Source organism: Natrix helvetica (genome assembly GCF_964273705.1).
Source record: "Natrix helvetica genome assembly, chromosome: Z".
NCBI lineage: Eukaryota > Metazoa > Chordata > Lepidosauria > Squamata > Natricidae > Natrix > Natrix helvetica.
Window position 1 is genome coordinate 41,727,433 of NC_138554.1, and position 14,700 is coordinate 41,742,132.

The 14,700-nt window shown below is 37.5% G+C and overlaps 1 protein-coding gene across 8 annotated transcripts in view; it reads left to right on the top strand.

Annotated features, from left to right (window-relative positions):
- The window catches only part of TTLL6 (tubulin tyrosine ligase like 6), a 56,374-nt gene that overhangs the window by 21,802 nt on the left and 19,872 nt on the right, over positions 1 to 14,700 (top strand). For all 8 annotated transcript variants that reach the window (XM_081971378.1, XM_081971382.1, XM_081971377.1 and 5 more), the window contains 3 exons: positions 1,373 to 1,598; positions 3,093 to 3,274; positions 5,576 to 5,764. In XM_081971378.1, coding sequence (XP_081827504.1) covers positions 1,373 to 1,598; positions 3,093 to 3,274; positions 5,576 to 5,764 — 597 coding nt within the window. The remainder of the gene's footprint in view (positions 1 to 1,372; positions 1,599 to 3,092; positions 3,275 to 5,575; positions 5,765 to 14,700) is intronic.

Genomic DNA, 14,700 nt, shown 5'->3' on the forward strand with positions numbered 1-14,700 from the left:
GTCTGCCATTTCTTCACTATAATCTTTTAGAATTCTTGGAGCATAGGGGAAGTGTCATAAGAGTAAAGAACTAATATCACTCCAATATTTTTTTAAAAGGGTGAATAATGGACCCAGGTAACAAACCAATCAGCTTGACATCAATACATGGAAAAATCATAGAAAAGATAACCAAGCAGTGAGTTTGCAAATACTTAGGAAAGAAAAAGATGATTACTAGAAGCCAGAATGGGTTTATTATAAAATAAGCTTCATTATAAAATAAATATCTTATTGCTTTTTAAAAGAGATTAGACTGTTGTGGGACTGCTCTGGATGTAGTGTACTGAGGCTTCAAAATGGCATCTGATAAATTTAATCATAGCCTCCTTCTTGAGTTGTTATTTTTTTTATTTGTGTCAGAAGCATCATTTTAAGGTTTTACGCATAAGTATAAATACAAACATAAAAACATAATATTTAAAACATATACAATCCTAATTTTTGTAAGCCTTGCCCAGAAGCATGCAACATCAATTGCATTCTGTTGCATGATCATAATGTCCTCAGGAGTTCATTGGACTGTGCACAGGGAAATTTACATGTGCGTAGGTCTCTCTATTCACAGTGGGCAAAAGCCACCAACTGTACTTGTAACAGTCTATTTAGCAGTTCCCAAACTTGCCAATTTGAAAGATGATAGCATCTTACAATACTGTCACATCATCCTATCACAGAGAAAAGGATCTGGATTTATTCTCTGTAGTACTTGAGAGTTGGGCAAGAATTGACGGGTAGAAGCTTTACAGAGAGAAATTCAAACTCAAAGAGAACTTTCCAAAAAAAACCACAAGAGTTATTAAGCAATGGAGCAGCCTGCCTCATAGAGAAGTTGCATTGCTAGAAATTTTCAAAACAGATTTTATAGGTACTGTATTTGTTTGAGATGGTTTAAGGATTCCTGCCCTGAGTAGTGGATTGGCTTAGAAAACCTCCAAGGTCTCTTCTGACTCTATGATTGTATGCTCTGTCTCATCCATCTAGTTGGTAATTTCAGCTGTGGAATTGTTTTATATACCAGACTAGTCCTGAAGTTACATGTTGCTCTGAGGTAATGGGATTCAGCCAATTGTGAGTTATTCAGGAATCCATGGATAACACAATATGTTAATCAAATAATTTCTAAGTGTTAATTTATATTAGTTATTGTAAAAGCTACACTATGGATTTCTTACTGTTCCAAGCTAGATTCATGTATTTGAAATAAAAAGGTTTGCATATGTATTAAGAAAATACATTTAATTTGAAGCTAATTAAAAAGTGGAAGAGAAAAGTGAATTGCACAAATATATTGTCTTGCATTCTTGTTATACCCTCTTACTTTTTTTTAAAGGAAGCTGTCTACCTTTAATAAGTACATGAAGCAAAATGGTTATAATACAGGGCAAATATGGAAGGATATTGAAGATGTTGTTATTAAAACATTGATATCAGCTCATCCTGTCCTCAAGCATAATTACCTTACTTGCTTTCCCAACCACACCATGTGGAGTGCTTGTTTTGAGATCCTGGGATTTGATATTTTGCTGGATCGAAAACTCAAACCATGGTTGCTTGAGGTATGTACCTTCTTTTGAAATAAATAGATGTATGGCTGCTTCCACGGAAAGCTTTTATTAGACAATTGCCTTCCTTATTTATGGAATTTAATTTTTTTTTTTGCAACTTACTATTTCCCCAACAACCTCTACTTAATATTTCTTATTGTGAACTCTGCTGTATTTTCTAATTTGTAGCTCCAAGAATTATCTACTGGAAAGATTCTTGGATTCAGAACCCCTTTTTCTTTCATTTAGAGTTAAGACAACTTCTACTCCTATGTTTTTCTGAAGCTCTACTTTAAATTCTTCCTTTTCTACCTCTCTGCTTCAACAATGGGTGCCTTGTGGCAATACTTCCAATCACATGGATTGCCAGCAGAGGGCATTAGACAATTGAAAATGTTGCTTTTAAATTAAACAACAATCTTGTGTTTGGGAATTACCAGTTGGGAAGACTCAATTGATTGTACAAAAAAAGATCTGCTAGAAGAATTAGAGCAATAATTTATCTAGCTAACTACCTCCCCACTCTCCCCCACTTCCCCCTGCCCACCCCCATATTGTAGCCAGTCACATTCTTTGCCAGGTTTGATGATGATAGTTAATAATTATTTTTAATGCTCTATACCTGATAATTTGGGAAGAAAATTATTACTTAAAATATAAGTTATCCTCTTGGTTATTTGGATCAGTCTGAAAGTTCAGCAGTGGGATTTTCTGAGACTGGTTAAACTTTGTGCACTGAAATATTTCTCTTTAGTTTGAACTTATTGCTTATCAATTTCAATAATGTAATAGATATTTCTTGTGCTTTATATATATATAGCTTTCTAACCTTTCATAGTAGGAATTGGTATGATATCAGTATTAGAAAGAAATAAAGGCAAGAAAATAATACTATCTATTACACATGAAAATTTATATAATTGTATTGTTAATATTTATAGTAAATAACACACTGCCAAGACTGAGATCAATGCCAAATATTTTTCACCATGAATTCAAATGTAAATTACTATTATCTAATAGCCTTTCCAAATATATAAATATTTTATTTAGGTTCTGCTTCCATATTTTTATATTAAAATTGTGTTATCCTATACCAATGTAAAAATTTAATTATAAAAAGGATCTACCGATTCATGAAAGTCCCAGCAAAGACTGTTACATTTCCAATTCAAAATTAAGTTGACTTAATTTTCCACATAAAGAGCATGGGCCAGAAAGAAAGATCCTACAACTCTCCTTAAGTTTTTGGGAACACAGATGAGCATGTAATACGTAAATTCAACACTTGGGGAAATTATTTATTAATATTTGAATCTGTGCATGCCCACATATGCAATTTGATTATCATAGATTATAATTGCAAATACTTGAAAGGTATCACAACCCACTTGCTGTCATCAATGCTACAAGCTTTTCTTTCTCCTCTGTTCTCCCCAAAGCACTTGCTATTTGGAATTGCAAAAATGCAGCAACTACAAATACATTCAATTTCTGTGGTTGTAGGTGAATCATTCTCCAAGCTTCAGTACGGATTCATGGCTGGATAAAGAAGTAAAAGACCAACTATTATATGACACTCTGGTATTGATCAATCTAGGAGCATGTGATAAGCGCAAGATCTTGGAAATAGAGAAACGGCGAGGAAAAGAAAGGCTTCTCAAGCAGTGTCGTAATCGTGAAGCCAGGTTTGAAATTTTTAATCCACTTTCTGGGACAGTGGCAATGAACATTTATAATCCATTTGCAAAGCATCTCTAAATAGTATAAATTTCCATCATTGTGGACTTCGGAATTTGAATTTGCTGTATTTACATGCAGTTTTCAATTTAATTGGTAGCCCCTGTCAAACAGATACTATATATGTTTTAAAATACAAAAATAAAATTCCGTTGTTTTGACGGTACACTGGTCAGCATGAATTAGCAAGATGATTGTTGTAGCATTAGATGGAAGGGAATTTAAAGCAAGTTATTTTAGTTTTTTAAAGGATAAATATAAGAAGAAATTTATTCATGTATGTTTTGGGGAGAGTATTTTGGTCACACCCTTAACAGGACAGCCAGGCCATCGTTGTTGCTGTGCTTCAATTTTAGATGAAGTTATAAAATGTACAGGTGTGATTAAAAATAAATGACCCATTGCAATTGAAAATATTAGTAATTAAAATTCAAGCAAAATTCTATTGCATTGGAATATGATAGGTAGGCAGAAATGTATCCTTTATTTAGCCATTCAGACATAAACTTTTTCAAACATTTCCCTTTTTTGTGCCTATCGTTTTTTGGAGGGTTTTTTTTTTTTTTTGGAGGAATTTAAGGGACTTTTGCATTACCCATAAAAGTAGAAGTGCAGTCTCTTTAGCTGCAGCTTCAGTGTGTCCCTTTGATCTCCTGGAAAACATCCCGTCTAACTGAGCTTTTAATGTGGCAGAAGAACATGATTAAAAATAATTAAAATAATTATGTTAATCACGCTGAATCAAATTAAAATTAAATTGTATTTAGTTTTATTCTAGCCCCACCTTTCTCTAGGCATACTTCCCCTTAGTTCACTACTCTATGCTAAGGTGCACCTGGGAAGTGGAATGCTCCACCTTATACGTAACAGTGGAGCAAAATCGGAGGAAACTCACCATTTCCCTAAGCTTTGCAGAATTCTGCAGGGTTCAAAGGAGACCAAAACTAGTTTGTACAGAACTGTGCATACTGGAACTCCTTTTATTTATGTATTCTTTTAATATATGAAAAGAAAAAAGAAAAAGAGGAGACAGAGAGAAAAAGAAAAAAACAGAAAACAAGCAGATTAAAAAAATAGAACAAATATATACATATGAGATCATTTAATGTAATTTTTAAATAATAATTCAACCTTGGTCAAACAAAATGATTTTAGTTTTTTCATTATAACAATAAAGAGGCAGTTCATAAAGAACAAATGGATATAGGTAGTCCAGGTTATAGCATTGAAAATAATAACTTTTGAAAAGTAATATTTTTGCTATCTTTGTGCCACAATTCTTCATGTAATCATAAACTACAACTTTTTGGATCTAATTCAGAAGTATATTTATCCAGTTTTGATTATTGCAATAATAAATGAGCAAAGCTACAGATAATTAAAAAAAAACAGTAGTAGTGTATCAAGCTTTTATAGTAGAAAGTCATCCTCACTCATTTTGGACTTCTGAAATAATATAGATAAAAAATATTGTGGTGATACATTTCAGATGCTATCAATGCATCTGGGCCAAATTATGATATTAGTAAACATTTTAACAGAAATTGACCTGCAGGTAAATGTTTACTGATAAAGCTAAAAATCTTAAGAAATTACATAACAATCACTATTACAGGATAGCTATAATTCCAGTAAAGAAAATTTAGGCAGTTTATTTTCCATTAATTCTTAATACCTAATTTCTTATCAATCATGCATATATTTTTTTAAATGTACAATTAAATATGCATTTGCAATCATTATATTTTTAGCAGTGTGATAAACATATATATTTATCTGGAATGCACATACAATATATTTGAGTCCTGTTGGGGCTTCTGTTTTACTAAAAAAGAAAATATAAAAAATGTTAATTTTTTAAAAGGTCTCCTTTAAGCTTAAAAAGAAAAATGGAAACAGTTGTGTAAATTTCTGCCACAGACCCGTCAGCATTTAATTTTCCTTTCATCCATGCTACCTTTTGTGTCTTGTGGAGGAACTTGTTGGCCTTGTTTTCCCCTGGGAGAGAAAAGGTGGCGAGGGTAAGGCTAACTATCCACCTCTGCGACCAAGAAATTTCTGTCTAATAAGCAAAAGCAAAAAGATCAGGAGAAGATATTTTGCATATTTATGTGCTTAAATGCTAAGTGAAAAAGTTTTAGTCCAGCATGGATAGAGCTAACTGAATATGGCTTGGACAGCAGAAAATTGAAATGGAAAAAACTCCTACTCTGAAGTTTTAACAGGAGTTTTTTGGGTATTTTTTTCAGAGCCGAGGAATTCAAGAACTGCCAGGCTGTGTGGCTTCAGCAAGCAGAGATCTATGAAGAAAACAACACAGGAGGTTATCGCCGAATATATCCTGATTCTGATTCTAACAAATATGATAAGTTTTTCCAACAGAATAATTCACTTTTCCAGGAAACAGCAGCTTCCAGAGCTCGTGAAGAGTTTGCAAAGTAAGAAAGAACATTTCTTTTTTATGTCGTTTACAATTACAATTACAAAAATAGAAACTAATGCAAACTAACAAAAAGAATAAATATAGAATGTTCAGAAAAGAAAAAAATAGGAAGAAAAATTGAAATAAAAAGAAAAATAAGATATTATAAAGAAATAAATATATAATGAAATGACTTCCTCCTTCATCACAACAAACATAAACAATTTAATAACTTATCACTTTCTCTTAAAATACAACAAATGATTCTTCCAGTATCCTATCTCTATCCATAAACTAGCCTATAAAACCTTGTTGTTGAATTCTGATACACCAAACTCTGTTAAGTGTTACCAGAGATAATAACAGACCTATTTTAACTTTGATCATATAAATCAACTTTATGTTCTTTTCTTTTACATTGGATAATTTTGATCTTTAGTCTCTTCAAATAATGACTTTGAGCTTGATTTGTTTTTATTTTTTCTTTCTTTTTCCTTCTAACAAAATTCTTCAAATTTTAAACAACTCTCATTTGTAAATTCAATATAGAAAAGTATCTAAATCACTGTTTTGGTGTGTATTTTGATTATTCTTTATAGTGTTTAGCCAGTTTCATTTGAATGCCCCATCTTATGTTTTTCCATATCATTTTTGTAGCCTGTCATTTTTAATTTAAAAAATCATTTTAATTTTAATATTTATTTTAGGTCAGTCTCAATCTTGTATGATAAAACCTGTTCCTTTTTCATAACATATCCTAAATACAGTGTCTGTGAAGAGGCAGACACACTTAAAATTAAACTGTGGATCTATTGTTCATGAATATCCCTCAATATACCAATGTTAAAATATCTTGTTCTATTCTGTATTAGTAAATCAAATTTATGTATTCTTCTCCTGTAATGTTATTATTTAGCTCCTTCTGATTCCCTCTAGTGGACAATGTTCAAAGTCCCATTCTGTCAAAGTTTTTTTTTTAAAGAGATTACTTGGTCTATTTTGTCTGAAATAAAATTACAAGGACTAATTTTTAACATAAAAATGTTGCTAAACTTAATGCTTCATTTTGTGTTTTAACAATGCTAAGTAAACTGGCAAAAGTCTTCTTGACCATAGAAGGTATCAGCAAGTATATATGTATGACAACAGGGTTCGCCGCCCTCCCGCCCCCTGTTTTTAAAATGACATTTAGATGTCCTGCGAGATCAGTATGCTGAAATTAACTTTGTAATAAAATGTTATTTATTTTAAAAAATACTATCCAACCTTCCCAATGCCACGCAAGGAAATTCATGGCAATTTAAAGCCAATAATAAATGGAAACCAGTAAAAGGAAAAAGGCAGAAAGAGAAATCAAATTAAAGCTGGCAAGTACAGCAAATAATTTATTCAAATAATGTCTGCAATGTGTATTTCTAAACAGAAAAAATTTAAACAGCAAAAGACTATGGAAGTCAATTTGGTGCTGTGAGGCAGGGATTAACATAGTTTAGGATCAGCCTTCAAGAAGGTTCATATTGTTTAAACAATATCTTTGTTTGTTCCCATGAGTCACCATTTTGCACAAGCTGTATTGGATACCAGTTGACTTCCATGTGCAGTTCAACCTGCTCCTTTCTGAGGCGAGATTACTTAAAAGATCATTGGTCACTTAGAGTTTCTTCCCCCCATGCAATAAGATATGAGTTCTATCAGTTAAACAATGTCAACTCGTGGGACCATAGAAGCACACTTTCAGAGCCTTCCCTCTGAAACAATGTCCTCCAAGAGATCCACACAACTCCCACTTTATACATTCTTCATACGTCTTTAAAAATGTGGCTTGTCTCCCAGGCCTTGGATTGGGTTGTTTGTTGAGGCTCTGGTGGATTGGGGATATTTTTTTAAAATATAAGGTGGGGTTTTGTATAGGTGCAGATGTTTTTTGAAATTGTTTTTCTTTTAACCATGTAAGCTGCCCTGAATCATTCAGGAGTCCGCCTACTAAATCTATATAAAGAAATAAAACACTTCATCTGCATCAGATACCTAGAATATATAGTAGTTCTGAAAAAATATTTACACCTACATCTGCAATTATTTTGAATGGGAGAATGGGAAAAGTTTGCAAGAAACCAGATTGATAGTATTCATTTATCAAGTAAGCTTGACAGACTTTTGCATTAAAAAGCTAATCTGCAAGAAATTTGAAAATCTTCTAATGAATAATAAATTGAGTAACTGCTGAAGTCAGAGACAGCAGGAAACATTTTAAGCTTTAGCACAAATCAAACTTCCAGAATAAAGTCTAATCCTCAAACCCCACATTTCCAGCTCCTTCCCCATCCCCCACCACCAGGTCCCTTTCATGGAAATCTCTGCAGTTTGTTACTGGAAAAAATTGTTAGAGCTTTTTTATAATTGTATTAACCCATTATTGAGATTTTAAGAAGAATAGATTCTAAACCATGTTGTCTAGTATCTTGTAAAAAAAACAGTATTAGAGCTGTTTTTGGTCTTCCTAGGTTCTATCTTCTACACAACTTTGTCAAGTAGGGGAAAAAACAAAACAATTTTGCAAAGAATTGTTAGCAATACAATACAATAGCAGAATTGGAAGGGACCTTGGAGGTCTTCTAGTCCAAACACCTGCCTAGACAGGAAACCCTATACCGTTTCAGACAAATGGCTATCCAACATTTTCTTAAAGACTTCCAGTGTTGGGGCATTCACAACTTCTGGAGGCAAGCTGTTCCACCAATTAATTGTTCTAACTGTCAGGAAATTTCTCCTCAGTTCTAAGTTGCTTCTCTTCTTGATCAGTTTCTACCCATTGCTTCTTGTTCTACCCTCAGGTGCCTTGGATAATAGTTTGACTCCCTCTTCTTTGTGGCAACCCCTGAGATATTGGAACACTGCTATCATGTCTCACCTAGTCCTTCTTGTCATTAAACTAGACATAATCCAGTTCCTGCAACCGTTCTTCATATGTTTTAGTCTCCAGTCCCCTAATCATCTTTGTTGCTCTTCTCTGCACTCTTTCTAGAGTCTCCACATCTTTTCTACACTGTGGCAACCAAAACTGAATGATGTATTCCAAGTGTGGCCTTACCAAGGCATTATAAAGTGGTATTAACATGTCACGTGATCTTGATTCTATCCCTCTGTTTATGTAGCCTAGATCTGTGTTGGCTTTTTTGACAGCTGCTGCACATGTTCAAGTTTGTCAAGATCCTTCTGTATGTTAGGTCTGTCTTCTGGAGTGTTGGCTATTCCTGCCAGCTTGGTGTCATCTGCAAATTTGATGAGTTCCCCATTTATTCCCTCATCCAAATCATTGATGAAGATGTTGAAAAGTACTGGGCCTAAAACAGAGCCTTGGGGTACTCCACTGCATACTTCCCTCCATGTAGATGCAGTTCCATTGAGGACTACACGTTGAGTATGGTTGGTCAGCCAGTAACAAATACATCTGGTGGTGGTGCTGTCTAGCTCACATTCTTCTACTTTATCTAGTAGTAGGTTATGGTCTACCTTATCAAATGCCTTATTGAAGTCCAAGTAAACTATATCGACGGCATTCCTCTGATCCACTAATTTTGTCACTTTGTCAAAGAATGCAATAAGATTAGTATGGCATGATCCGTTTTTGACAAACCCATGTTGGCTTTTGGCTATTACTTTGTTTACTTCTAGATGTTTGTTAATTCATTGCTTGATTATCTTTTCCAGAATCTTTCCTGGCATTGAGGTCAGGCTGATAGGTCTGTAGTTTCCTGGATCTATTTTTTTCCCTTTTTTGAAGATGGGGACCACATCAGCTCTTTTCTAGTTCTCTGGCAGTTCCCTGGTGCTCTAGGATCTCTGAAAGATATAGTTCAGGGATTCTGACATCTCGTCTGCCAGTTCCTTCAGAACCCTGAGGTGTAATCCATCCGGTCCTAGTGATTTGAACTCGTCTAGGGTAGACAGGTGCTCACTTACAATTTTCTTCCCTATTTCAACTTGTGTTCCTAATCTGATTTTTGTGGTGCTGTTTTTGATAGGTTGGACTGTTTTATCCCTTTGTGTAAAGACAGATGCAAAAAATGAGTTAAATAGTTCTGCTTTCTCCTTGTTGCTTGTCACCTTCTTGCCACTTTCTCCCAGCAATGGACCAATTGTTTCCTTAACTTTTTTCTTGTTTTTAACATGTTGGAAGAAGCTTTTTTTGTTATTTTCTACTTTTGTGGCAAGCCTTTTTTCATTGTGAGCCTTAGCTTTCCTCACTTCATCTTTACAGGCTCGGGCTATTTCTGTTTTAAAAGAATTTTATTGGTTTTTAAAATTTATGGGAAAAGGGTAGGTGGATATACAAAAAAAATTTTGGCAGCTCCATCATGCTAGAGGTAGGAATCTCTCCAATTCTCACAACTTTTTACAGAAAAAAAAAAAAAAGATAAAAGATAAGCAGAAACAGCATCTTATTATACATTGTATCAACCATGTGTTCAATCATCTCTTTTGCCACTTTCTAATATATCAACAATTAGAATGATATTCCAGATATATTTATTTATTTATTTATTTATTTATTTATTTATTTATTTATTTATTTATTTATTTATTTATTAATTATTCATGCTTCTAGACCGCCCCCTCTCCCAAAAAGGGACTCGGGGCGGTGTACAGTCCATGCCAAATATATCAAAATACAATAAAATTGAATATGTACAGTTAGAATGGAGGAGGTTAAAAATGGAATTAAAAGAACTGTACAAAGCAATATATATAAATATAGGATTTTGAACCCCTAAAACACACACAATAAGTTAAAAACAATACCCCTAAAATAACCAGTTAATACATTTGCCAGGAGGGACAGTTGTAATTATGCCAGGCCTGCTAATCGGAACAGGTGAGTCTTCAATTTTTGCCGGAAGGAGCGGAGGTCAGTAGTGGTTCTAATGTCGGGGGGGAGGTCATTCCAGAGGGTTGGGCCCATCACAGAGAAGGCCCTACTCCTTGGTGTCGCCCGTTGGCATTGCCTAGTGGACGGCACCAGGAGAAGTCCCTCTCTGTGTGAGCGAATTGGCCGCAGGGATGTATGTGGGAGGATGCGATCCCGCAAGTAACTAGGTCCCGTGCCATGGAGCGCTTTAAAGATGGTAATCAGCACCTTGAAACGCACCCGAAAAACCACAGGCAGCCAGTGCAGCTCGCGCAGGAGAGGTGTTACGTGGGAGTACCTCGTACTCCCCATCACAGCCCGCGCGGCTGCGTTCTGAACTAACTGCAGTCTCCGGGCACGTCCCAAGGGCAGCCCCATGTAGAGAGCGTTGCAGTAATCCAGGCGGGACGTCACCAACGCATGAGTGACCGTGCGTAGGGCATCCCGGTCCAGTAGGGGGCGCAATTGGCGCACCAGGCGAACCTGGTGGAACGCCCCCCTTGCCACGGCTGCCACATGGTCATCCATTGACAGCTGGGCATCAAGGAGGACGCCCAAATTGCGCGCCCGTTCCACAGGGGGCAATTGTTCGCCCCCTATGGCCAGCGATGGAATCAGCTGGCTGAACCGAGGTGCCAGTAGCCACAGCCACTCAGTCTTGGAGGGGTTGAGTTTAAGTCTGTTGTCCCCCATCCAGACCCCGACGGCTTCCAAACACCGGGACATCACTTCGACAGCCTCGTTGGGGTGGTTTGGGGTTGAAATATACAGCTGGGTATCATCAGCGTAGAAGTGACACTCAACCCCAAAACCACGGATGATCTCACCCAGCGGCTTCACATATGTGTTGAACAGGAGAGGCGAGAGGACCGACCCCTGTGGCACTCCACAAGTGAGTGGCCTCGGGGTCGACCTCTGTCCCCCTGTCAACACACATTGCTTCCGGTCGGAGAGGTAGGAGCCGAACCACCGCAGAACGGTACCTCCGACTCCTATCCCCTCCAACCGGCGCAATAGGATACCATGGTCGATGGTATCAAAAGCCGCCGAGAGGTCTAATAGGACCAGGATAGAGGAACAACCTCTATCTCTGGCCCTCCAGAGATCATCGACCAACGCGACCAAGGCTGTCTCCGTGCTGTGCCCGGGTCGGAAGCCGGACTGGCGTGAGTCTAGATACTCGGATTCGTCAAGGTGTTGTGGAAACTGCTGCGCCACCACATTCTCGACAACCTTCGCTAAAAACGGAAGGTTGGAGACTGGACGATAGTTAGCTAGCTCCATTGGGTCGAGTGAAGGCCTCTTAAGTAAGGGCCTCACCACCGCCTCCTTCAAGGCGGCTGGTAAGGATCCCTCACCCAATGAGGCATTCACCAGGCCCAGAAGCCAGCCTCGGGTCACCTCCCAAGATGCCAGTACCAACCAGGAGGGACACGGGTCCATTAAACATGTGGTGGGTCGCAGCCGTCCACGCAACCTATCCAAATCCTCGGGGGCAACAGAATCAAACTGTTTATTTTTGTGACCTGAGTCTTTCCATTATTGTTCCCTCCCCACTGTCCCCAGGCGGAGCCACAGCACCTCCCTCCTTCATGTCTTGTGTGTTGTCGCCTTTTTTACTACTTCTTATATTTCCATCCCCTAGGAGGGCACTATGTTTTTTAATGAAGGCCTCTGCCTCCACAACTGTGTTAATTCTAATTCTGTTTCCCTCCCAGAAGATCAGCATTCCTTCTGGCAATAACCATCTAAACCAAATTCCCTTATTATATAATTTCTTTGATAAGGAGGAATACTTCCTCCTCTTATCTCTTATTTTTTTCAGAATTTGCTTAAGAATGGCATTTTCTTTATCTTTATATTTTAGTGGTCCCCCCCCCTCTGAGCCCCCAGAATCTCATCCCTCATGGTCTTCCTAAGAAATTTAACATGTACTTCCCTTGGAACATTATGTGTTCTGGCATATGCTGAATTAATCCTATAAACCAGATCCATATCCCACCACAACTGTTCTTTATCTCTTTTAATATATTCTGCTAAAATTGTATTCATAATATCATTAAGATCTTCATCTTCTGTCTCCGGTAGGTTCTGGAATCTGAGAAAGAAGGACATTCTTTCAAGTTCTATCTTTGCCATAAAATTTTCCAATTCTATATTCCCCTTCTGGACTGCTTTAACCTCCTCCCCCAGCCCAGCTGTGCCCTCCTCCAGCACACCAATTCTCTGTTTATTTTCTGTTATTTGTTGCTACACACTTTTAAGCTCTTCTCTAAAATCTGCTACCTCCTTTTTCAACTCATTTTGTCCCTGCATAAGAGCCTGAAACATTTGAGTAACAGATAAATCTTTTGAACTCTCTCCAGTCCTTTCTTGTGAAAATGATGAATTTTTTGTCTGTTGAATCGTTGGACTGGATGCAGTAGAAGTCGGTGCCGAGGCTGCTTTGCCTGTAGGTGGTTTTCTGGGCCTCATTGTCTAAGTTCAGAAAGAGTATAAATCTTTTGCAAACGAAATGGCATCTGTGAAGCGCACAGCCGAGTGAGTCCGAGAAGACAGGTAAACCCAAAAGTGAAAATTAGCCCTCTGTCACAGTTCCAAGCCAAGAAGTCACTCCAAAAAAAAAAAAGAAAAAAAAAGAAATCAAATAATCCAAATCGAGAAAGACTATGTAACAGGAGAGGCTCCAAGAGTCCTTCAGGGGGGATAATATAAAGCCAGACTTTGTTCAAAGGTAGTTTCAAACGGCAGACTTCATTTATAAGTGCGAAGAAGACGGAAGCAGGCCATATTGGCTCCCCCTTGGAATCAGGAGCAGAACATAAAAAACTTCCATAAAGCTTTCAAAACAACTCAGCAATCAGTTCTTGCAGTTATGATATAAATCTTTTCACATAGTTAGTTCAAGTGGCTAATTCAACTTTTTGCTCTCTATCTCCATTCCGAGATTGAGAGACAGTCCAAATGCCGCTTTGCCTGAGAAGGGTAGAAGAAAAAAAGCAACCCCCCTCCAATCTTCCTACTTCAAACAGATTGAATCCACAACTTACAAAAAAGCCACTGCTCATCAGTTAAAAGCAATTAAGGAGATTGGAGCGAATTTCTCACCTCCAGCACTTCAGCCACTGCATGTAGTTAACTCTTTCCTTCCGGAATCCATTCAGCGAAGGTGCTGCTATGCACCCCCTACGCTCTCCGGCTCCTGAGGCGAAACTGGAGACCCCCCCCCCATGGCTGCCACCTATCTGGGGGGTTCCAGCAAGCCGCCCTACGGCAGGTGGTCCCTCCAAGATCGCCTGTGCTCCTAAAAGGAGCCCACCGGAGAAGCAAACAGTGGACCAACGTCCGTCGCCTTCGGAAACCGGAAGTGTCTCCAGGCTAGGGGTATTTCTGATATTCTGCCTTAGTTATGTCTCCTTTCCACTTTTTATACTTATCTTTTTTGTCTTTCAATTTGTCAGAGAGTTCTTTATGCAGCCATGCTAGTTTCTTTTGAGAGCTATTATTTTTCTTCTTCATTGGTATTGTGCTTTTGTAATCTCATTTTTCAAAATTTCCCAAACTTCTTGAGTTGTTTTCCCCCACTTGAAGATTCTCATCCATGGAATTCTTCCCAAGCTCTCTCTAAATTTATTGAAAATAGCTCTCTTAAAGTCCAAAACTCTAGTTTGACTTTGTTCTACTACTTGTATTTGCATAATGTTGAATTCCAATATTGCATGGTCACTTGCCTCCAGGCTTCCTGTAGCTTCAACACCTTCTATCATTTCCTCTCTGTTAGTGAGAATTAAGTCCAATATGGCTGATCCCCTTGTTCCCTTCTCTACTTTTGGGGAAACAAAGTTGTCTGCTAGGTTCATTAGGAACCTGTTGAATCTTCCACTTGGTGCAGAGTTTGTTTCCTAGTTGATGTCAGGGCAGTTAAAATCCCCCATTACTAGTGTGGTGTGCTTCCTACATACCTTAGCTGACTAGCAAAAAATTCATCTACTTTCTCTGCTTGGTTGAGTGGCCTGTAGTATAGACCTATGGCAATGTCATTC